Here is a 25,439-nt window from a genome sequence, read left to right as displayed (position 1 = left end):
TTACTCAGTAATATCCTTTTTTTTTTTGACAGTTGCAGTAGTACTTTGCATCTTACTTTCATGTACTGTAGTTGCCAGTCACATACCTGTCAGTCTAACATCTGCTTGCTCATGTTTCTGTCTGCTGTACCTAACTGTGGTTAGGTATATAATTCAGACCCATGTAGCACAGGAGGGAAATGTGCAATAAGTCTTCTGTCATTGATCTCGATTGTATGAGGTTTCCAGCTGTGCTGAAGTAACATAGTGAATTTCTAAAAAGAAATCATTATTTCTTATGCCTCTCATCTGTGGTTAAAAGTCTTCTGATCCAGGCCTTTTCCAAAAATATTTTTATGATATTTATTAGTAGATGCAGTTATTGGAAGCATTATTATTATATTTCAAAACTAAGCTTTTAAAATGTGATTGTATTTAAAGACTGAAAATGAGAATTCAAACTTAGATTGAGTTGCAAAACATTTTCTTTTTCCTATTGAACACTTTTCTAGTGATTAAATGTTTCAAAATGAGGGCCTCAGGCAAACTGCTAATAGTTTATGAATTAAATAAATCACTTTCTACAATACTAAATCTAATATTGTTGTTTTATTGTTTGGGGAATATTGTATTATATAAACTAATGTTCATTTTTTTTCTCCTGTGTGAATAATTAATGTGCATCTAGGTCTGAAGGAAATGTACTCATGTATGGTTTCAAGGAAGGCTTAACTGTGATGTGGAAAGATAAAGACTGCATTTTTGGATATAATTAATCCTTTACTTGACAATAATACATAAAAGAGGCTATTTAATAGCATAATTTACAGCATAATTTGTAAATGGAAGTTTTAAAATGGAAATTTTAGTTGCCTTTACACTTGTAATGGGGGGAAGAAGAAAAAACTTCTTCATGGTAACCCGCTTCTAATATTTTAGAGTATAATAATTTTTGTGGTCTGTTTATTTTCTGTTCTTCATAAAAACAGTCTTATATTGGTACCTTTTTACATGATGTAATGTAAGGTAACATCCCAACAGGCACCACCATCTGTGGAGTTTTTGGTCAAATCACTATGGGCCTGAAAGCTGTACCTAATCAAGCATTCTTTTTATGTTCATTTTGGAAAAACATGTTTTTACCTTCCACAGATTTGACCAGTTCAGTGCTTTCTAGCTGCTCTGAATGAAAGATGAGAACACTACCATGTTTAGGTTGAAGGACCAGTGCTGTTAATTGATCTGGAGCTTAGTCATCATAAGTTTTTAATGACATAATGTGTTTTTTTTCTCTTCTTGTTTCTTTATTTTAATTTATTTAGGATCATACAAAATCAGAGTTAGATGCATGGAAGATTGTTCGGGTCAGTGAAGATTTTCGAGTGATAGCACTGGGCCTGCCAGTACCTAAATACTCTGGTAACCCTTTGGATCCACCCCTTCGCTCTCGATTTCAAGCTAGAGATGTTTATCATTTACCCTTTAAGGTGAATGTCATAGCAGAAGATTGGATTATTTGTACTGAGTAAAGATAATGTTTTGGTGTTATGTTTTACTTACCTCACCTCTGAAAAGAATTACTGAGTAATAAATTTATCTTAAAGTACATTTTTTATATTTTCATATTTAATAATATATTCCTGAGATGCAGGCTTAGAGTTGCCATGGAACGCTGCTGCAGCAAAGTAACTACTGTAAAACATATAAGCCTAAAAGAAAGAATTTGATTTTTTTTCCTAAGTAAAATTAATTCTGTGACAGGGAGTGAATAGAATCCTCAAGTCTAAATTAGACGGAAAGATAGAAAATGCCTTACATATCATGACCTGTGACCCACAGTACGATCCTAAAATTAATTTATTCTGTGATTTTATGTTCTATTTTCAGGACCATCTTCAGCTATTATATTCAATTGGATCAAACATTTCCACAGAGAGGTAATTTTTCATAATTAAAAAAAAATTGAATAAATGAATAAGCGATGTCCTTTCAGGATCCCGTGCTATTTTTGTTTCTCTATCACTGCATAGAGACGAGAACTGAAGAAATTATTTAGTATGTGTGGGTATATGCTCACACAGCTTTTTGTATGCAGCCTTCATATAATGAGTCCTTAATGCTATAGAATTTCAGTTACACCTTATTTGTTTGCACTCAGAAGTAGTTCCAGTATCTTTAACTGTATTTAACTTTTTATGCTTTAGTATTTTAAATATAGATAGAATGTATAAAACTCTAATTACTTTTTCCTATGCAGAATTTCTCAGCTCCTCTCTTTTGCTACAACTCTCTGCTCTCAAGAATCTTCTACACTGGGACTTCCAGATTTTCCTTTAGACAGCTTATCGGCTGCCGTTCAGATTTTGGTATGTACATACACATACTGTGAAACTATATGGGCTTAAAATTTCTCAGAATTAGATCTGGTTTATTCACGTTGTCAGAAGAAGATTAACATGAATATTAAAAAAAAAAACCAACGGAATAAACTAAGAATAGTTTGAGGAAGAAAAGTCTCACTCAGATATCTCTGGATAATATTTTAACCAAGCATATAGCGTAATATTGAAGGACGAAGTACGGTATGACATAAAATTTGTGATTTGATTAAATGTATCAGTGCTCAATTTATTTTTTTTTTCCCTATCTGATAAATCATCTTACCTGACTTCAGGGGCATCTAGGGTTTACCTGGTGGCACTCAGGTAGTCAGTGGGGAGAAATAAAAATCACAACTTAAAAGTGCTTTGGATTTAATGTAATGCTTTAAATCAGATTGATTGCCTTACAAAGACACCTATTGTTCTCCACTGGTATGTTAAAGAACCCAAGAAACTATTCCAATGTGGATAGATGAAACAGTTATGTTGTCTGAGATGAAGCCTACATTAGGTCTTTGGGTGGCCTGATGGATTTAGAATAAACATGGAAATGGAAGGTTACATGAAGAGGCAGGTTGTGCACCCTTGAAAATACAGTGCTTCCTGGCAACTACTGTTCATAGGGAAATACACAACTGTACAGCTGCTGAGTTTACAGTGACAGATCAGGCAGGTGAGAATTAAAGCTGTGACAGTCCTTCTGCTTTCCCAGATAGTCCTTGGTCTCCTGGACTTTATAATTACATGGTAAAAAGCCAAAGTCAAAATGGAAGGTGCCTCCTGAAGGAAGTCAGGGAGATGAGATCTGTATGAAGAGAGAGAGAGGTCGGTGCCCTTTTGCATGCAGGAAGATATGGTGAGCCTAGGAGGGTGAAGTACAAGGACAGTTTCTTAAACCCTCTCTCCAAGGTGCAGGAGTCTGTAGAAGGATCTCGGGATAGTTCTCTGTTGTCTCATGCACAGTCATTTTACCTATGGCACTGCTCAGCAGCAGATCACTTTCTACATATTTTATTGGATTATATATGTTGAAACATACCAATTACTTGTGTTACTGTGGTGCTCAGTCCCCTCGGTTGTGCTGGATACTTACAGACATAATTTATTTTCTGAATTTGTGATCCTACGTTAGATGTAGAAGTGATTAAAATTCATGTTCAGTGAAATGAAGCAGTATTTGGAGGGCTTTAGGAAAGAAATACATGTTGAATTTTAAAATAAATTGCAACTTTTTATTTTTTGATCCCCATTGTAAAAAGTTATTTTTAAATGAATGCCAGATGGCTTTCAGAGTAACAGAAAGAAAATGAGCCCTAAGCTATTACCTAACTATGGAATGAAGGAAGCATTTTATTTTACATTAGAGAATGTGAAGTGTTATCATTGTATGACAGTGTCTGTTTTAGGTAGATGAAAACTGTTTCTTTTAGAATTAGGTTTAATCACTTGGTTTTACAGGCTGACTGTTCTCAGTGATTGCTAGCTACAGCATTTTTCCTTCACATGCTGGGTCAGTGCCATCCTCTACTTCTAGCTTGGCTGGTTTAACTGTTTAGAAGTGTGGAGGGAAGGAGAGAATGTATTGAAGCAAGTAGTTTGTTATCTTCTGTCGTGGAGTCACACAGTCCCAAAACTTATATCTTGGCTTAAAAACTCCTGCCTAATTTTATACATGCCATTGTAATTATTATTCATTTGAGATAATGTGAACAAATTACATGGTATGTCTATATAGACAGAAGGCTTTTAAAATGCAATAAAGGGCTCCCTGATCCTTGAAGCAGTACGTTTACTACAGTGCATTAAATGGTTTATTTTTACCGTTTTTTTTAATGTGAAACATTGTAAATAATATAAATCTATTACTGCTTATGAATATAAATTGAATTATGCATTTCATAGAAAATGCGTCTCCTGGTTTCACTTCCAAGGGACTTTCTTTCAGTTACGTAAATCCAAGTGTATAACTGAAAATCAGTTGGTTTTATTTGATTAAAATATTGGCTTTGATGAAGGCTTAAAAAGATAGTGCCAGTCCAGTGACTGCTTTTCACTAGTGTTACACACAAATAATCCTTAAATATTTGCAAGTCGTTATTGAAGCAAGCAATCAGTACCTAACTAAGGCAATTTGAAACACTTTTTTCGTACTAGGAAAGGCCTTATGCACAATTTCTTGAGTAGTTATAAATTCATTTCTCTTTCTTTCTCTGTTAATGCAGCAAAATAATAAAATCTTTGTCTAGTTTGCAGCACCTGACATAAGAGTTAGTACTTAAACTAACAACTTCAAAAAAAAGTAAAAAACCCAGTTGTTTTCAGTTTTGTGTAGAACGTGAAAGCATACTTAGTAACGTATTTCAAAACAGAACAGTTTTAATCAAGCTGCTCAGAAATTTCTATGAACAGACTTGTTAAATAGAATCTGTACGATATAATAGAATCAAAATTAAATCCTCTAAGTTTCTGTGAATGTACACATCATTGTGTACACAAGTAGATTCTTACTGTAATACAGATTTCTTGTCATACTGATTCTTTTCTAGTAGTACTGTAAAACTCAGTTATTGGTAGTGGGATTTATCTCTCTTGGCCATATATGTCTTTTGGTATCTGAGCTAGTCACTGTAACTTCCATTTATGCACAGGAAAGAAAATAAATATTAGGACATAGTTCTTCTAATCTACTTTGGACATTTACATTATAATGAATTACACCTGAGAAATTTCTGTTTTGACATTTAATTGAGTACTGTTTGTAGCAATATACAAATACACATTTGTATATTGCACTTTTAAGTTCAAAGCTATATAGGATTTTTTGTTTAATGGCTGGTGACAGAATGAGCCTATAGTTGTTTTAATTTGTATTTTTAAATTTTAATTAGGATTCCTTTCCTATGATGTCAGTCCAGCGTGTTATTGACCGGCTTTACCCCTATAATATTTTCCTTGGAAAGGAAGGCAGGACTGCAGTCAAAGACATGTTAAAAGTAAGTATTGCACATTTATATTGTAATTCCAGGGAGGGATGGATTATGGCAGTAGTTCTTTGGCTCATGTTACTTTACTAGTTCTATAGAAAAAAAGAAATTTAAAGTAAACTAAATGGTTACATTATTCCTGATACTTAAAACCTTCATAATAGTATCTTTTAAAACCTTCATAAGCTAGTAAATTTTGATATAGTGAAAGGTGAAGCCCCTAGGTTCTCTGGAGTATTTAGACCTCAGTTAAAAGTTCGAGATGAATCCTCATTATACAGTAAGTGGTTAATTAACTTGAAAGTAGTTGCTCATATGGTTAAGGTAGTCACATTCTTAAAAAAACATCTCTGGCATTTGACTTTTAAGAGAAGATACTAAAAGGGCTTTAGATATGACATGCACAAAATACATTCAATATAGCATGATTATAAAATTATAGGATTTGTTTGGTGTTAGCCTTTTTTTGCTTTTTATTGGTCAGATCTATTTTGTTGGTTTGTCAATGTTTGGTAATAGTTTACAAAGTCTAATTACGCTGGGTTATTCCATTTATCCTTTTAAAGCATAAGCACAGTGTCTGCTTTCTTTAATTTTTTTGTATGTTATAGGATTTATGTATGTTGTTGAATATTAGCATTCACAACTTAGATCGTCTTACCCAGCTCTATCAGTGCTAAAAATGAGATGTTATTTGAATGTACGTATTTGGAAATAACCAACCTTGTACCTAACTAGTGAATTTTTTGTTTCCCTAAATCCAAATTTGTGTGTCAGGGAAATGTTTCTAGCCCATCCTTGCTGAGACACACCCCTTCATATACTGCCTTTTTGTTTTGGAGTTCGGTCCTCTATTCCATGTGTAACTAGGCTGCTCTCCTACTTGTTTCCTGAGTTTCAGGATGACAGTCCTTGCATTTGAAGGACATTGTCCTGAAGGAGCTGCTAGTTTTCTGAACTGTCAAAGCTGACTCCTCTGGGGTCTTTCCTACCACTTCTCTGAAGAAGCCAATATGGCCTCAAATCTAATATCTGAAGTCATTTGTCACTTGCCCTCATCACTGTCCCTCAGGATTTTGAATTCCATTATTTCATGGTTGCTACAGCCAAGGCTCTGATTGATTGCCACATCCACGACCAATTGCTCCTTGTTTGTGTAGAGCAGGAGCTGTCTGTGCATCACTCCTCCCTAGCCAGTGTAGCGCCTGTGCTGAGACATTATTCCAGGCAGCCTCAGAAATCTAGATTGATCAACTCTTTGGAGAAGGACCTGAGGGTTCTGGTGAACACAAGCTATCCAGAAGCCAGCAGTGTGCCCTTATGGCCAAGAAAACCACTGGTATTCTTGGGTACGTTAGGAGAGCATTACCAGCAGCTCAAGGGTGGTGATTCTGCCCCTCTACTCATCTCTGGGGAGGCTACATCTGGAGTATTGGGTCCACTTCTGGGCTCCTCAGTACAAGAGAGACATGGAGCTCCTGGAATGAGTCCAGTGGAGGGCAATAAGCAAGCATCTCTTGGGAGGAAAGACTCATGAGGAGCTGGGCCTCTTCAGCCTTGAGAAGAGGTGACTGAGTGGGGACCTCATCAGTGTCTCTAAGTATCTGAAGGGAAGCTATCAAGAAGATGGAGCCAGGCTCTTCTCAGTGGTGCTCAGCAATAGAACAAGAGTCAACAGGAAAAAACTGATGCACAGGAAGCTCCACCTGAACATGGGGAAGAACTTCTTTCCTGTGCAGTGACTGAGCACTGAAACAGCTTGCCCAGAGAGGTTGTGGAATCTCCCTCATTGGAGATACTCAAGAACCATCTTGACACAATCCTGTGCAGTGTACTCTAGGATAACCTTGCTTGAGCTGGGAGGTTGGACCAGATGACCCACTGTGGTCCCTTCCAGCCTGACCCGTTCTCTGATTCTGTGCCACACTGTGTTGCCTGTCCACCACAGTTCAGGGTAATTGAAGTTGCCCGTAAGAACCTTCATCTGTGTGCGAATAGACTTCTATCTCTTCGCAGAACAGTAACCGTCACTTCTGTTCTTAATATGCCTTTATTTTAAATACTTCGTCATTTTGTTTACCTCATCAGTTATAGGTGTTGAGTGTCTTTGTGTATAATACCATCAGCTTCCTCCATTTTTTATTTCTTTTCTTTTACTTTGCGTTGTACATGCTTTTGCTTCCTGAGTAAGACAGATTGATTTGACTTATACGATCTCCTTTCTCAATAATAATCTACTTTTAAATAACTCATTATTACATTTTTCTGTGTTTTTTTTTTTAATCTTCCTCATCACTACTTACACAAACTTATATTTATTATGTCAACAAGTACATGTAATCTTATTTGGAATTTTATTCTATTTGCACACAACAAATCTTGTTAAGCAATCAACCTTAAGAAATACAGAAAATAACTGGTTATATTGAAGAACATCTGTTTATAATGATATTATAATAATAGCAGCTCAAGAACATTGATAGATTATTTTTTCCATTCTATAAGAATGGTGAGGGAGTGGAGTGTAGTATAAGCAAGGTGATTTTTTTATTCTACCTTTCTACAGCTTTCCTAAGAGTGTCCAGCTAATAACTGCCACTGAACACTTCTTTCTGTGTAAAAGACTAGAATTAGGAAAAGCTCATCTTAAGTGGGAGCTATCAAGAGTTGAAAAAGTAAATACTGGATGTGTATTCAAATTCATGGATTAATTTTTGTGTATTCAATCACTTTTTAACATTGGCTAAAATTTAAAGAAAAAAAACCCAAATTTCAGATAATGAACTGTAAAACTTAGGCATCAAACTCAGGGACAGATATGGGGACGTAGTAATATAGCTGATAACTTATCCTGATTTCAGGATGTCTTCCCTTGCAGTCAGTCAGCTATTGGAGTTGAGAAGTGAGATAGCCAGTGGTTATGCCAAAGAGCTAGTTTTGGCAGGTGTTAGACACTGTGCATATTTCTTGAAGAGATCATATTCTCAAGTCTTTCCAAATGTTATCTTCAATTTGGGGAAGATTCTTTTGTTATAAGCCTACTTGCTTACTGAGAGTACACTGAGATATAGGTATTATTTGTAATTCTTATTCTCAATAATGAAGTTATGGGAAATACTGACTTATACCTTCCCTGTGAGTGAAGGTAGTTTCTTGGGAGTGTTTGCGGATAAGAAGCTTGATGTGACCCAGCAATATGTACTTTAAGCCCAGAAAGCAACCATATCCAGAGCTGCAGCAAAAGCAGCATGGCCAGCAGATTGAGGGAAGTGAGTCTGCCCCTCTACTCCTCTCTGGTGAGAGCCTACCTGGGGTACTGTGTCCAGGTCTGGGGCCCCTAACAAAAGAAGGATATGGACCTACTGGAGTGAGTCCAGAAGAGGCCACAAACATCAGAAGGCTGGAGCAGCTCTCCTGTGAAGACAGGCTGAGAGAGTTGGGGTTGTTCAGCCTGGAGAAGGCTCTGGGGAGACCTTATAGAAACCTCTCAGTACCTAAATGGGGTTTACAAGAAAGCTGGAGGGGGACTTTTCATGGTGAATGGGGAAAGCCCCTCTAGGACAAAGGGGAATGGCTTCAAACTGAAAAAGGATAGATTTAGATTAGGTATCAGGAAGAAATTCTTGACAGTGAGGGTGGTGAGGAACTGGAACGGGTTGCCCAGAGAAGTTGAGGATGCCCCATCCCTGGAGGTATTCAGTGCTAGGTTGGATGGGGCTTGGAGCAACCTGGTGTAGTGGAAATTGCCCCTGCCTATCTTATGGGATTGAAACTCGATGATCTTTATGGTCCCTCCCAAGCGAAACCATTCCGTGATTCTTCTGGTGTTAGTCTTAGATATATAAACATGCTTTGGAATCTAAATTTCTTGATGTATGGATCTGATTGAAGTTAAAACATCTCGTGGACTTAACTCTGTCTATCAGCTAACTATTTAATTTGATATGAATATAACTCCTTGTTTCAAACTAGTTAGCATAAAAAAGGTGTTTAAGGATACCACACTAATCCAGCAGCAGCAGTAATCTTCAGAGTTGCTTATCATACAGAACATTTGTACAAGTGCTACAGTTTGCATTCATTAATTCATTAGCTTGCAACAGACAAGAGAGAAGTACCAAAATAAACTTGAGAGTGATGTGCATTTGTTTACCCTTATTTGAAGTTTCTGGACTTTTGCAACTGTATCAATTTGTATTCTGATTCTTAAAGATGATCCTTAACTTAGAAGTGCGTACAAAGTAAAATATGAATTGGTTGGAGTTCTGGCCTTTAAAATTATTCTGTGCTTGCATGAAATACTGGAGTGGCAAATTATTTTGACTGACAGATGAACATTTGAAATATGATTGTAAAAAGTAAGTAAAAATGTATTTAAGGTTTTTCTCTGCAAGACTGAGATATGGAGAAATCACTGGTTTCAAGAAAAACACTTCCAATTAAATTATCTCAAACAATAAGCTTAAGCACATGATGTTTCTCCAACAATATCAAAGTTTTCTTTTCTCTCTACTACTGATTTTTTAAAAACTGGTCATCTTCATTTAGGCTGAGTTTGATGGCTCATAAGAGACTCCAACTTTTCTATAGTAATTTCTTCCTTGTCCCATAAACGTTTAGTGTTTTACTTCAGATTCATCGGATATTTTTGGTTTGCTCTTTTAATTCTCACGTGCATTTTGTGTGCCTTTTTTAATTAGTGTAGGAAACATCCACTGTTTGGACTTTTTTACTGTTTAATCAGGAGAATCTTTCAATGAGATTTTAGGAATAACATATAGATCAGATTTGTCTTAATAAATGGGCAAGTCCATTTTAGCATATATCCAAGCTTTTAACTTCATTCTAAGGCCCTTGAATTTTTCTTCATTTTTTTTCATACTTTAATTAATTCTGTGTTTCCTGTCTTGATTTTGTATCACATAAAGCTTTTTTTGTTCCTTTTACCTATTTTTGTATTACTTGCACAGCCACTTTATCTTACCTGACTTCCTCCTCAAAAACTGTTTCCCTGCCTTTCATGTTACATAGGCACCCTCACAGAGAGTGGCCTAATAGTTCAGAAAACTGGAATCTTATGCCTTGTGTAGACAAGAAATAATTCTTCTTCAGAAGAATTCTATTCACTTCTAAGATATTTCTTTTGCAAATTTTGTTCTAAGGAAGGATTTGTTTCTCTCTTACTCCTTCCAAAGTATTTTATAATCTTTAGAGTTTTGCATTAATGGATGCTCCTAATGCCAATACATACCATTGTAATGGAATCTGTCAGACTTCATCTATTTATCCATCCCATCTTGCATCTGCAGTTCATATTTTGCTTCTTATGAAGCAGTTCAGTTCTCTTATTCATTGGAAAATTCTCTTTCCTTCCCATGCAGAGAATCTTTCAGCCTTTGGATGCCTCTTTTGTGTAGCTTAGCTGCCTTGTGGGTTCAGCACAGTGGTCATCTGCAATCACTACTCATTTAACTCTCTGTTCCTTTGACCAGCTGGATTGCCAGTGTATTCTTTGCAATTTCCATTTTGAGACATTACCAATCATTAGATACTTCCAAGTAGTCAGAATTCCTCTTTTTTTTTTTTTTTCTTAATTATTACAGTTTGCCTTTTCTCACATGTTTCTAGGCATGCAGAAATGTGGCCTGATGATTATGGATTGCCAAGCATCTTCCTTGGTTTTTGGTGGCTAGTCTACTCTTTTTGCTTTTCTTTTGAGTCTGAGTCAATGAGGCTGCCCACTTCTTATGGGAGTATCTCATACTCCAATATCTCACAAACTTTCTAATACTGAATGTGTCAGTAGGTGTCCTTTCAAGCCACAAATATTATTCCTTTGCAGCTATCAGCTTGAATATTTTATAGAGGAAGTTGTTTCTGGCTCAGCAGAAGTATATTTAATATTTAAATAGCATACATCCATTTCATGCCACTCTGATTCCATATATGCCTATCATAATTCTTAACGAAGAACTACATCAAAGAGATCTGTCTTGCTCTGAAAACCGCAGACAATTCTGTTTGCTGCTTCTGTTCAGGTGTAAGTGTGGTCACTTGTTTAATTACTACAGTATTCAGTTCAGCAGCATCTATGTGGTTACATGGGATGAATTCAAATTCTATAAATTCAGTAAGATGAGTTTCAGTTATATAAATTCAGTAACATTCTGCACATAGACAATCCTCTTTCACTATCCTGACTTAGGGTCTAAAGTGCTAGCTACAGAACTGTCAACAACAACAAAGAACAGAAAAAAAAAAAACCAAAACAAAAAAACCCCAACCAAACAAAAAAACACTGTAGAAATTTTAAACTCCCAAGGCCTTTGTATACAAGGTCTGCTGATGCTGTCTCCAAATCTTTGTTATTTGATACACAGCCTGCTGGTGCAGATAATTTTCTTGCTCACTCACAGTTATTTTCTTTCCTTGGTAAGGGATTTTAGCATACAAGCAGTTTGCAATTTTGTGTATGAGCACCTTTGACTCTATCCAAAATGCCATTAACTTTGTAAGAATATTGTCATTTCCTAATGAAGATAAGACTGAGAACATCTGGTAGTTCCTTTCACAGAATCATAGTTGGAGCATTTCTTAGAAACATAGTTTGAGATACTACTCAGTAGGCATTCCTGTCCTCTTTTGTTGTTTAAGCATTTAATGGTATCAGGAGTAGACTCAGCTGTTACAATAAGAATATAATTGGGTGCAGCCCTTTACCGAAGCACATTTATCTTAAATACATGTTTAAACATAAAATTTTAGTAGGGTTTTCTTCCAGAAAGGGAATTTACAAAGTGATGAAGAGCAAAAGTCTTTGTAAAAAACCCATCTCAGTTTTCTTTCTAAACTTTAATGAGCAGTGCTGTGAATCCTAGTAGTAATAAAACTACATGTGTTTTAAGAATTACATTCCATTAGTAACTTCGGTTTACAAATTTTTTTTCCTAAGAATTCTAAGGAATTGGATAATATTTCTTTTTCTCTTGTTTACTCAGCTTTCACTCTGTTGAATGAAATGGCTTTATAAATTCAGTAATTTCAGTTATTAGGGGTTTTGTGCATAAACTCCCCAATATGACTCTCCTTCCCCAATGTTTTTTAAATGGTTTCCATGCTTTCTATGTACAGCATAAAATAAGAGAGTATAATGCTTAAAAGAGGATCGAGAAGACAAATGTCCCATTTTATGTCCTTGGTATACCAGAACATGCTGAAGGCTTAGTTTCTACAGGCTGTCCTCAGTTTTCATTGTATAAGGCAGCTGTGAAGCTAAGTAAACGTAATGTTTGGTGGTTATTTTTATTGGTAGTCAGATGTTTAAATCTGCAATTGGCTATAATGACCTGCAGAGATAGGTGATCTATTATTACACATGCTAAAGGCTATCATTCATTCCTGGTGTTATTTTGGCCTGTCAGGCTAAGACTTGGCAAAATCATAATGTGACATTTTCACTTTACATCTGTCATTACAGTCTCTATAAGTAGATGGTATACAATCTCTTTGCCTTGGTTTTAAATGTAAAATATATAGGCCATGACAAATGTGAACACAGGTATGTAAAGTAAAAGTTGAAGTAAAGTAAGTGTATTTAGAACTTCACAAACAATTAATTGTGAACTTCTGGCATTGTTTTGGAAGGAAGAGTTTAAAAAATCAGAAAGTTGTATTCAATAACTAATTTCCTCACCTCTTAATTCTACAGCGTTTTGAGCTTCAAGATTCAGAAAACCACTCGATTCCCAGAAAGATTACTAAAGTAGAAAGTGCACATGGAAACAAACCCTTCAAAGCTGATGTAACTGTCCAAATTGGTAAAAAAGAAGTGACATTCCAGGTATGAATATATATATTCATCAAACCACAGTATGTTTTTAAAAATCAAAAACTTTCTTTTATCAAGAATTTGACACTTAGACTTGATACTAAAAGTAGTTCAAATTTTTTTTATACATGCTGTTTACTGGAAATGTATTTAGATATTGGAATATTAGTTTATGGACATACAAGATTTTATTTCTAGATAAACTCATACCACCATGCGAATCATTAGTTTGGGTAAAAAAAAAGGCTCTGAATTTCTTTTTTTATTAGTTGGATTAGAATAGCAGAGAGTACTTATAATGCACTTGATGCTGCTTTCCCTTTTTCTTTTAGTAAAAACAATAGTCTGTCTTTGTTTACACTTCAAATAAAATCTAATGAGTGCTTGGTAATGTTCTGACACAGGATGCTGGAAAAATGGAACAAAGTAATCACATCAAATATGATTAGTTTGAGTTTCTTCCAGTGAAGTTTATGACCTGCTAGGTGGTGAAATAAGTTCTTATTCAGGAAACAGATGCTGATCTGAGAATTTGAAGTTAATGTTGAATTTAGAGAGTCTGTAAAGGTGAATTAGTGTGAGTCAGAGAGATCACAATAACACTGGTGAGGAATATCCTGAGAGAGTTTGTACCATGACAACGTTAAAAGGAGAACAAGAGCAAATGGGAAGTTTTCAGGAAAAGGTGAGTCTGTAGGAACCTGATTCAGTTCTTTTCGGAGGCAAAGATTTTTGTTTTCATTTGACATATAGGTGATGCCTTCTGAAAGTATGTCTGCAGAATGTCTCTGGGAAGAGGAGGGCATAAGAAGTTTGCAGATGAAACAATTATCACACTAGAGCAGGAAGTGGGAATAGAGCAAGTGCTTTAATGTAGTGAATGATTGAAACCAAGGTTCTGGACAAAGTAGCTCCTTCAGATTTTCACAATACTAATTACTCTTTCTCTTCTGTGTTTCTCTGGTGAGCAGTTAATATTGGTGATTTTTATTTTGTCTCTAGCATGAAAAGCCTAAAGTTTTTTGCAGACCCCAAAGCTGCAATGGTATTGATTCACATTTTGTTGATTTTTCTCATGAAGTGTGGGCAAAGAGATGTGAAGGACTTTGTCTATTAGAAATTATATGATTAAATTTTGTGACAGTGACAATTTCAAATTTGATGGATGACAATTATCAGTTTTGGACAAGTGTCACCTAGTCTACCCAAAGCCTAGCATTATGGTGTAGTTTATTTAGGGTTATGATTTTTTTTTTCTTATAGGTTCCAGCTGGAACTGGACTGTTAAAAAATCATCCTCAATCAGATACTTTCATAAGGACTTCCAGCCATAATCAACTGTTGGCAGAAATGATGCAATCCCATATGGTCAAAGATATGTGCTTAATTGGAGGAAAAGTAAGAATTTAAATTTCAATTCTCCCTCTTTCCTCATGATCCTTAGAATGTAATTTTATTCTTTTTTTTTAACTTTTTAGGGCTGTGGCAAAACTGTTATTGCTAAGGAGTTTGCTGATATGCTGGGATATAGAATAGAACCTATCATGCTTTACCAGGTAAGGAAACTATCTACTGATGATGATTCTTTAAATATGATCTCAAGTATAATGCACAGACCCCAATTCTTTGTGTTTTTCTCCATACCATTTTTCTCCATCAGTGACTTTAAAAGCTGCAGCTATGTTCATAAAACATAAATTAAAACACGGGTTAAAACAATAAAGGAAGCAAAGATTTCAATGACAGCAAAGTCTTCTGATCATTATAGAGCATTTTTTACTCTCTGTGTTAGAATGCTCATCTAAGTCTCCTCTTACTGCAGGCCTAAATAGAGTACAGTGCAGCAATATAGATAGTACAATGTTATCACATATAAACTGATCCTAATACTGCTATCCTTCAATTTTGTTGAGTTCATTGTGAATGTGAAAGAGATAATCTAAGTAAAATGTATAGACAATTATTTAATACAGTGGTCTTTCTTCTCTCCAGGGAGAATTGACAACTCATTCTGTGCTTTGGCATTCAGTACTGTAAAGAAAACTTTGTCTTTTGTGTCTTCTCCTTTTTGGATTTTTTTTTTTCCATTTTGAAGTATGTTTCCTGCCTTTGGGTCAGAGTAGTGACCACTTGTAGTTTATGCATGTTGAATGCCTCTGGAAGACCTTTTGTATTTCCTTTTTTGTTCATCTTGGTCCATATGCCATTTAATCTTACAAAGAAATTCTGTAATATCAGCATAATTTTTTTATAGCTGTGGAAGATAATTTCTTTTTGGTATTAAGAATGCACAAGGGGGTTTATGTTTCTGGGGAATTTTTTAAAAGTTACTATTCATATTACATAGACTTAATCTATCTTTGTTTTTTTAATGTGTCTCTTCTGTCAAGATCTCCTAATATCCTCTTATGTGTTTTTTTTTTCTGGTGTCCAAGATGTGGAATTTTAATCAATATTATAAATTCTGTGCCTTTTTTTAGGTTTATGTTTAGTCTGATTGCAGTTGTGGTGGGACTGCATTGCAGTAGAGATTAGAAGTTGAAGTTCCATGTGTAAAAATATCGCATCCTAGAAATGAAAAACAAGGACTGGTGTTTAAGTATAATATATACATATTGCATTCAATGAATATTAATTTCATTATTCATAGATACTGTAACAAACAGACAGTAATCTTCCATCCTTAACCTAATTGATGCTAATTTATTTATGTTGTGTCTTAGTACAAGTGTGGCTTTCAAGATAAATTTGGGGTGAAGCGTGTGCTAATACAGTTTGAGACATGCACAGGCAGTTAACATAGTTGCCTTAAAATTTAGCTGCATTTTTCATGTGTTGGAGGAAGACATTTACAGTAATTTAAAAATTAAGGGCAGTGTGAATATTTTTACTGAGTAAAATGTTAAGTTTTTATTAAAAAAGATTAACATAGGAGTAGTAGTAGTGGTTCCAGGGGGGTTAGACATGTAGAATAATAAGGGAAAGAGGACTGCGGAGTTGTCTGTTGTCTTGGAGTATGATAAACAAGGCACAGCAGGGCTGCTGTACATTTAGGGTTTTTTCCTTGTATTTCATCTGAACAATGCTTCAGACTTTCTCACAGACTTTCTCAACAACAGAGGTGTTGGGTTTTTTTGCAAACCCCCAAGCTCTCTCATAGCCAAGTGATGTCATAGCCAGTGGTCACTCAGTATGTTTGGAAAGAATTGTCTGTCTTAAGTTGTAATACACTCTAACCTCATGGCATAAACTGAAAAATTACAAGATTTAAAAGTAGAATTAATTAATTTGCTAGCTTTTCACACAGAGAGAGATCAAGTGTAAGCTGACCTTGAAACATTCAAATAAAATACAAACTCAAGAGTCTCCTTTGACCTTGGAGTCAAAATACACCAAATATCACAGGATTTACAGTTGTGAGTGATAATTGGCAATGCTGCAGGGAAACATTAACATCAGATTTAATGCAATATATTGGTCTCTTTCTTCCATGCCTTTTCTGCTTGAAATTTTTCCCAGATAGCATAGAGACCTCCAAAGGAAGAAATGGCAGTGGCATCTGGTTTGGAAGTGCAATGGCATATGGGGAGAGACACTGAGAGAAATGGGTGGGTGAACTTGAAAGTTTGAATCAGACAAAAAGCGAGAGAAAATAGAATAGAGAAATACTGATGATGATTAAAAAAGGAAGTCTACTTTATGTTTTCTTGCAATGTTGAGGACCTCCCCAGACAGGATCCCACTGCTTTTCCTTCCCCCTATATGGCTTCAGCTGATAAGGGCACAGACTTTGAAACTCTATCTGCGTAGTTGGAGTCAGACAGATGACTTCTGCCCTTTTTCTAATGCTTTAACTTTACATGTTCAAGTGTGAGCAAATCAGGGTTCCAAAGCTACCTGTCCTCATCAATGTAATGTTACATTCATAGTAATATACCTGGATTCCAAACAGCACCTATTGTCTTTTGTGTAGTGGTCTATTAAGATAGGCGTGTGGCTTCTGACCAGAACCGAGCGTGTCCAGCCAGTCTGCATACTTCTCTCTGTCCTTGTCACTGTAAACATATTTTTTAATTATCCCAGGAAAATAACTTTTGCAGCTTGACAAACCTGCTAAAGGACAAGCACACCCTAACCCTTGATTTGTTGCACACAATATTGGGTATTCACCAGTAAAATCAGACAGTTATTTGGATTCCCACCTGTAATTAGTATGACTGTGATGAATATGAGCAGAAGACTTCCTTTTTGGAGATGTATAAGCAGAGCTGAGAGTGGAACTATTTATTTAGTAACATCTTTCTTTCAAAAGGATCTGTTATCTAGGCAAAGGGTTTAAAGTATTTCCCACTGAGGTAACCTTTCCTTTGGTTTCACCGGGGTTTGATCAAGTTCAAAGGACTTTACATGGTTTTACAGAGAGGCTTTTTGGTGACACCAAACAGTATCGCTGAAGGAAACAAATGATTGTGAGCTGCTTGTTCACTGTAAATTTCTGTGTAGCCAGGTCAATGTAAGATCCACATGTGTAGATGTTTTCTAATACGTAATGTGTTACATAAACTCAAAAGTTTTTACAAGAAGCATTGTATAAAAATATTATTGAATGTATCTGATCTATAAATAGAATTTCAGAATGCATTTGTTTTTCTCAAAATATGTAAAAATGTATCAGGGGCTTTGCATAGCAAAGTAATAGGATAACTTAATGACAGAACAGATATTAAATTCATATACTAATTCAGCAGTGAAGACTATGAAAAGTTTGATAATGCTGTAAATCTAGCATTTTTTTTCTGCTTTGGTTCAAAAGACCATCTTTTTGTTTCTTTTTTATCAGAGAGACATCATATTGTCCTAAATCCATTTCTAAAATTAAGGAGGTTTTTATTTGTCCTGTGGTTCATTTTTATTTTCCAATAATTTCTACAGGCACAAAAATGAGTAGTGGGGCACTTAGCCTTGGTCTGAAGCAATAGCACTGTTTTACTTCAGGGTCTGTGAAGAAATGAATTATTTGATTTTTAAAATATATATATATGATCTTTACTTTTAATATTTGCTTCATCATTTTTGCATCTGAAGGCAGTTTAAGGGTTTGGATAGTGTGAAAAGGCCTCTCTCTCTATTGATTTCACAAAAAAACCCGAACTCTAAAAGCTTTTAGGTTGTGAGATGAGAATCAAATTTACCTAAACCCAACCTTTTCAGGACATAGATCATCATATACTAATAGCTGGCTCAGAGAACAGTTCCTGTCTCATTTGTGATATCTGACATCAGTGTACGGATTTCTCATTATATACAATTCCATGTAGGCAAATTGCTGAGAAAGGAAACTCATCCTGATTAGGAAAGGTTTAACTTGTCTCTTAATGCAGTTAAGCAAGAGCAAATGAGGAGCAGCAGCCAGCTACTTCTTTGTGGATGTATCTAAGGAACCTTTAGTTTAAAATATAAGATTTTCTCCTCCCAGAGTTTCAGAGGAAAAAAAATAACAGTCAGAGTTATGTTATAACAGTTTTCCAGCACCTTGCTCTTTTCTTCCGCAGCAAAAACAGTCTTTTAAGCACATCACTGGTGTTTGTGTACTGTGATGATTTTGTTTCTAGGACTTTTTTTATTCGTATGACCTCATAATTTTTCTTTACAAAATCCTTCCAATTTTGTATTTGAGAAGTACTAACAAATGATGAGTCCAAGTTGGCGTGAAAAGCAGGAAACATAGATTTTTCACCTCCTAATTGCCAAGAACATGATTAGTACTGCGAGCCATGAAAAATGCCTAGGTTGGAGGCTTGTATTGGTAAAACTACTAAAGGAAGTGGAACAGAAGTTACCCTACTTGTTTTCTCTCCTAAACAACCTTTTTTTTCCTCTGAATACAAGTTATTTTAGAAAATAAACAATGCAATGTAAACCACTTAAGTTACAATGACTGTTACAAATCAAAATAAGCTTTTTTTTTTAATGAGGCAATGTATTGTTGCTATTGCTTTGTCCAAAACAAGAGGCAAAATTAATTCTTATCCTTTGGTTACCTCCCCTCCAAAGGGAGGCATTTTACAGTATTAAAGTATTATAAGACTATTTTTAATATCATGTATGAAATTATTTGAATAAAATTTATTAAAAATTGGGTAAGAGTAAATAAATAGAAACAATAAGTCACAAGGCAAATAGTTAGCCATAAAATAAGTCTCTTACAAAAACTGTGGGTGTTTGGAACGATGTTTCTTTTAATGTGTCCCTAAATTGAATAATATTCAACCATTTAAATCACAATATAAATATTGATTTTATATTTCAGGACATATCTTGCAGCAAAATACACTTCTGAGTTTATCTCCAGAAAATTATTGCATGGTTCTCAAGTGTTGTTGGAATTAGAGATGGACATGTGCTATATGGCATACTAGGCTCCCAGTCAATTCATACTGCATGCTGTTTCATTTCTCTAGAGATGAAATAGTTTTCTGAATTATAAAAGGTGTGTTAGTTAATTATTCAGTTACAGCATTTACTAGCTGCTGGATGCCGTTCTTATGCGAGTCCTAAAACGTTTTTCTGTGGTGTTGATAAAAATGTTTCATATTATGGTTTTAGTATAATTAATAGAAAAGAGCAAACACAGCAGTAAAACAACAAAAATGCAACAATAAGTAAATGGTATGGTTTTGAGGATTTGAATGTGAGACTTTAAATTATACAAATGTGGAAGCACTGAAGGAACGAGACTTGATCCTGTTATTTTAAGGCTTTTAAGGAAATGTAGAAAGAGGAAATGATTCAGGGCATATGACGTAATATATTCTATTTTTATTCTTTAAAGTTCAAAGGGTTTATAGTTGTGAAAAGTACATATGCAAAAGCTACAACTACAATAGAAAATATATTTTCATCTGATTTTAGGTTAAGTTGTGTTCACTGCACAGCTTGAGGAAGGAATTTAATCTTCCAGGTCACAAAATTACTATTATGTCTTTGCTACTCTAGGGCTTACCTGTTATAATGGAACATATAAAATATGTTTGCTAGAGGATATGATGGATTTTGCTTTTGGTTTTGTTTTATCCCTTAAGCATTATTTTGTGATATGCTGTGTACTTCTGATATTTTGCATGTTACTGTCTTCTTTCTTACCCTTGTCCATTATTCTGTGATGCTTCCACTGCATCTTCCTGCTGGGAGGTGAATATCATGTTGTGTTCAAGATTAATGATGAAATCTTTGCTCTTTCAGGTGGCTTCCATATGAAGGAAATTATTCTTCTTTGTTCCAGGTGTAAACTACTGCCCCCTTCTGTACACAGAGCTGTGTACAAGTTGTCAAATGATGGTATTGTGTTAAAGGGGCAGGCTGGGGGAGTAAGGCTTTTGTTCTTGTTTCAAAGAGCAAGAACTAGAACTTCCGAAGACTGTTTAACATTTGTGTGTGTATTTCTAATCCTCTTTAGAAAAGTAATTGAAGATTTCCTGCTAGTCTTCCAAGGGTATATACTTAAGGAAGAACACAAAGCAGTTTTTTAAGGAGAAAGCATGTACCCGTACATTAAGAAAATAGAGCATGAGCATAAATATATTCTTCTGATGAATTGATGTTTACAGGATATGACGGCTAGAGACTTGCTACAGCAAAGGTATACTCTTCCTAATGGAGACACTGCTTGGAGACCATCCCCACTTGTTACTGCAGCTCTGGAAGGAAAGCTTGTTATTCTTGATGGCATTCATCGAATTAACCCTGGCACTCTAGCTGTGCTTCAAAGGTCAGGATGTGAGCACAGCTAAGTTGGGTGCATGTGATATGTTTGTTGAGCGCGTGCATACTGAGAAGTTAAGTTCCTTCTGGTGAATATGGCTTTGTAACTTCAAGAATGCTGTAAAGATCAAGCTGAGTGCTGAAGTTTCATAGAATATGTAGTGCTCATTTTTTATATAATTAAAAGCGGAAGCAATTATTTCATTTTTTGTAAGTCTACAATAATACACAAAATTTAAACCTGTTTTGAATATGGAATGTAAGTCTGAATTTTTAAATGAGCTAGATTTCACTCTAAAATTATGAAATCTAAAAATTGGTAATATTTGCACAGTGATCTGAACATGCAAGATATCAAAAAAATTTTAAATACTTTGAGTGCATTCTGCTTCTAAATAATATGTGATCATTATAGTTATATGTAAAAGTATACTTTATATTGATAGCAAAGAACTATTTCTAAACATTATTCCATAATTCAATACAAAAATAAATTAAACTTTGCAGAACAGCAATAGTAATAGCAAATACTATGTTAATAATAATCTATAATGTCAGGTCAATTTTTTCTGCTATTTCATATGCCTGCATCGTATAATGCCTTTTGCAAACTTAAAGGACATCATGAACTTTAAAAGAGGTTGTAGCAAAAACATCTTGTGCTTTCTCTTATTATATATATGCACAGAAAGGCAGAAGAGAAAATGGTACTTGCCTGTGTTTTTGCTTTGTCGTCAGTTTAGCTTTCCATTATTTTTTCTTCTGACGTGTGCATGCATTATAGCTAATCAACTTCTGCCTACGAAAAAATAAAAGCTAGGTCTGTATGTTTGTTAATTATTAAAGCCAGCTGAAAGATATCACTTCAAGAAACAAAGGAAAAGTATATTACTTGGTACAAGCATAACAAAACAGCTGTTTCATGCCATTTATGCACACTCCACTGGTAAGACAGATTTTTTTTTATTTTTTGCATTCTTACCATATCTATTTAAACTAAATTCTCCGACTATGTGCTAAAACTTATGCATGTTATTTTACCTCCATGCCTGGATGCATGTGAAGTTGTTATAACTTTTTCTTTTTACTGTGGCTTTTTACTGTGTGTTTTTACTTTGACTGAGATAGCTTTTAAAAAAACCCATGGATTTATAAGTATTTTAAAAAGTAATCAAGGGCTAACTAGAGCTTATTCTTTATTTTCAGACTAGTGCATGACAGAGAACTGACTCTATATGACGGCACCAGACTGTTAAGGGAAGATAGATATCAAAACTTAAAAGAAGAATTGCAGCTCTCTGATGAGAAACTACAAGAAAGGTAAAGTGTCAGTTACAACTATAGAAGCAAACGGCATTTCGGTTTTTTCATTTTTTTAAATAAAAAACTGCAAAATGCTTTTCTATTAAATGAGTACCTTCTAATCACTAGGAGAAACATCTTTGAAATATCATGCTCCTTGTGAGCTCTGTTTCTTTTTGTGGCATGGGAAAATTACATCCTGTTTAGAGTGCTTGAACTAGAAGGAAAACATTCAATATTCTTCAAGAGAAGCAGTTAGAAATTGAAATTATTAGTACTTACAAAAATAGATATAAAGCTATATGATATTTAATTTTGGAACATTTTATTAAAAACCTTGGAAAATAAAGCTAAACTGAAATTAAATGCTCCTTGTTGCATTCTTTTGCCTCATTAGCTAGAAAGGTGGTATTTAATTTACAAGTAATATGGGGCAGGAAATCCTAAGGATGGGTTGGGACCCATTATGCTTATTCTTTTTGTTCCTTCACTTCCACTTGTCTACCAGAAACATTCCACAGATAGAAATGTTTTCTAGTCCTCTGAGACCATATTTGATACATAGTCAAACATTGATGACCAATTCTAGTATATATTGAGGGTATGTCAAAATAAATGCAATCTAATATTCAGTAATATATAAGGACCTCAACATACTGTGATTCTGAAATGGATCTACCGTCTGAAAAAACAGTTGAAGTTTTATGTCAGATGTCCATGCTCATATTAATGCTGCAGGCTGTGTTTGTGCCCAAACTATGAAGAAACGTGATTGCTTATAGTTCATGATGTACTACCCGGTTTCTCTCAGTTATCTCACTGAATCTATTTTTTTCTTTGGTTTCTCTCAGTTATCTCACTGAATCTATTTTTTTCTTTGACCTCCTTTATAGTCCACCCTTTTCTTTTACTAGATGTTTTCTTATTTCTGGTTCCCTTTCTCATCAGAATGCTGTCGGTTTAAAGAAAAAAAAAAAGGGCCAAAAAAGCCACTACAAAACCAACCAAAAAACCAGACTTCATTTTAAGCCTTCTACTTTTTTGTAGGTATGGTGTAATCTAAGCCTGCTTGTTGCAAATTCTGTCCACTCTGCTGAGACCATACACCTAACTAGATAGTAATTTCCTGCGTTTGTTTTATTTAAGTGAAGGGCTGTACATCAGGGAAGTGTTCTGTTTATTGGGATTTTAAGCATAGACCTTGAAAGTGTGGTCAAAAAGCTCCAAGGGCCCATCTAGGTTGGTATCCCAACTTTGCAGTGGACTTTGTACTTCGAAATATATCTACTTTGTAAGTCTCCTCCCTGCTTCGTCTTCATGGTCTTGTCCAAGGTGCTTTCAGGCAGAATGGCAGTAGCTGTACTGTTATGCTTACTGCCTAGAACCCTTTATTTCATGACAAATATATTCGAAAAACCTAGACAATGCATTGCACGTTCATCTTCAGTACTACCCCTCTTACTGGATCAAATCTCTTTCACAAGAATAGAGCTTTACATCTGGATTCTGCATCTCCATTATAACTATGGCTGTTTTGGCAGTGGACTCCCTTTAACCTTCATTTGCTGTTCATAAGTCATAAGAACTGTCCAAGCTGTCTTCTTCAGCCATTGTTCTATAGACCCTTCTCCTTACTGTGTCACCTCTGAATCTACTTTCCTTCCTTTCAGTCTCATCGAGTAACATTATGGTTCCACTGTTCTGTTGTAATTGTGCATTTGCACATTGTTTTTGGCTACTTTGGAGGCTCCATAAGTCTTTTTTTTTTGGGGGGGGGGCTTTCCTTGAAAGGATGTCTCTCTGTCCTTCAGATTGCAATGTACTGCTTTTACCTAACCACCTTAATATTGTGCAACATAGTGTTTTGTGAATTGCTAAACTCTTAGTTATCTATTTGACTGACAGTGAGCTTTCACTCTAATCCATAAGTGAGAGGTGCCTGTTGTATTAGGCAAGAATGCATTTCTGATTAGTACTTGGTCTTAAAAACAGACGGATACCACACTGTTTAGGCATGCCTGCATCTGGAAGCTCAGTGTGACCATTTAGCTCCATCTTGGCTATAGATGAAAATTCTTCATACTGAATTGTCTGAAGTCCATTTTGCTGAGAATCCTATCCTTCTCATAGGTGAAACATCCAATCTGCTCTTGTTTTCTGTACTGACTTAAAAGAAACCAGGTTAAAGTAATGCAAACATATAACCACTTCTTTGGTTTTGGCTATGGCTTCTTTGGCATCACTGGATGACTCCTCTCTATAGAGAGGCATTGTTCTCATGAGCCCTTGAGAAACTTAAGGTGTTCAAGGACTTCATCCTGGTTTTGGTGCCTTCCATATTCTGTAAACATCACTACCTTTCACTGGCTCCAGGATGCAATGTCAGCAGTTGACATCTTTGATTCCAGGACTGTATTCTTCCTTGCTACTTATCCTTCTCAGCAGTACTTACCTGTCACTGCAAGCTTCAGGACCTCCCAGTGCTGCAGAATGCTGCAGAATTAACCCTTCTCTCCAGGCACCTTCTCATCAAATGATATCTGAGGTATTGACAGCTGATTTAATCACAGACTTTATTCATGATGGTCTTAACCATCCCTCCTTTGCCTGCAATGTATTGTCTTGTGGAGAAGTTACACAGAGTGTGTTGTACCATGAATTTATTAGCAGGTTGGCTGGGCAAATTCTTACCACATCACGACTGGGAGAGGATTTCTGTATTGATGAGAAACATCTCCCTTGCTGCATGTCACTGACTGTGGCTAATGGTGTTAGCTGTGTTTCTGATGTTAGAGTAAGATGAAAAGACAGCTTTATTACCCTGATTTACTGGATTTGACTAAACTAATTTCAGTACAATTGCTCTTTGCCAGGTGGGTGGAATTTATGATATCACTCCCAGTTTGGACTGAATTTGCGGTATTTGAGTGACACATTAAGTCTACTGTTAATTTTCCGATAAGGGAGTTCCTGTGTAAAGTGGTTTCAAGTTTTGTTTGGATCAGGGGATTATTCTGACTTTTTTTTTTTTTTTACAAGTCCCACTCATTGAGCCTCAATTGTCATTTGTATACTGGGAATCAATATGGTACAAAGGATGCATGTTATCTACTTGATGTCATGTGCTAATGTAGTTGTTAAGAGAAACAGAGGAAGAGGAAGAAACATACTGAGGCACATCAATGATTCATTGGAAGTGCATTC

At 35.4% G+C, this 25,439-nt stretch overlaps 1 protein-coding gene across 1 annotated transcript in view; it reads left to right on the top strand.

The window, feature by feature from the left end:
- The window catches only part of VWA8 (von Willebrand factor A domain containing 8), a 179,620-nt gene that overhangs the window by 34,388 nt on the left and 119,793 nt on the right, over positions 1 to 25,439 (top strand). Inside the window, exons 6-14 of the mRNA XM_050333094.1 lie at positions 1,302 to 1,466; positions 1,867 to 1,916; positions 2,237 to 2,345; positions 5,249 to 5,353; positions 13,053 to 13,184; positions 14,436 to 14,570; positions 14,651 to 14,728; positions 20,780 to 20,940; positions 22,140 to 22,253. Of these exons, the coding sequence (XP_050189051.1) occupies positions 1,302 to 1,466; positions 1,867 to 1,916; positions 2,237 to 2,345; positions 5,249 to 5,353; positions 13,053 to 13,184; positions 14,436 to 14,570; positions 14,651 to 14,728; positions 20,780 to 20,940; positions 22,140 to 22,253 (1,049 nt within the window). The remainder of the gene's footprint in view (positions 1 to 1,301; positions 1,467 to 1,866; positions 1,917 to 2,236; positions 2,346 to 5,248; positions 5,354 to 13,052; positions 13,185 to 14,435; positions 14,571 to 14,650; positions 14,729 to 20,779; positions 20,941 to 22,139; positions 22,254 to 25,439) is intronic.

This window comes from Myiozetetes cayanensis, unplaced genomic scaffold (genome assembly GCF_022539395.1).
Source record: "Myiozetetes cayanensis isolate MyiCay16 unplaced genomic scaffold, myiCay2020 scf5-8, whole genome shotgun sequence".
NCBI lineage: Eukaryota > Metazoa > Chordata > Aves > Passeriformes > Tyrannidae > Myiozetetes > Myiozetetes cayanensis.
This window is presented reverse-complemented; position numbering and strand designations above follow the sequence as displayed.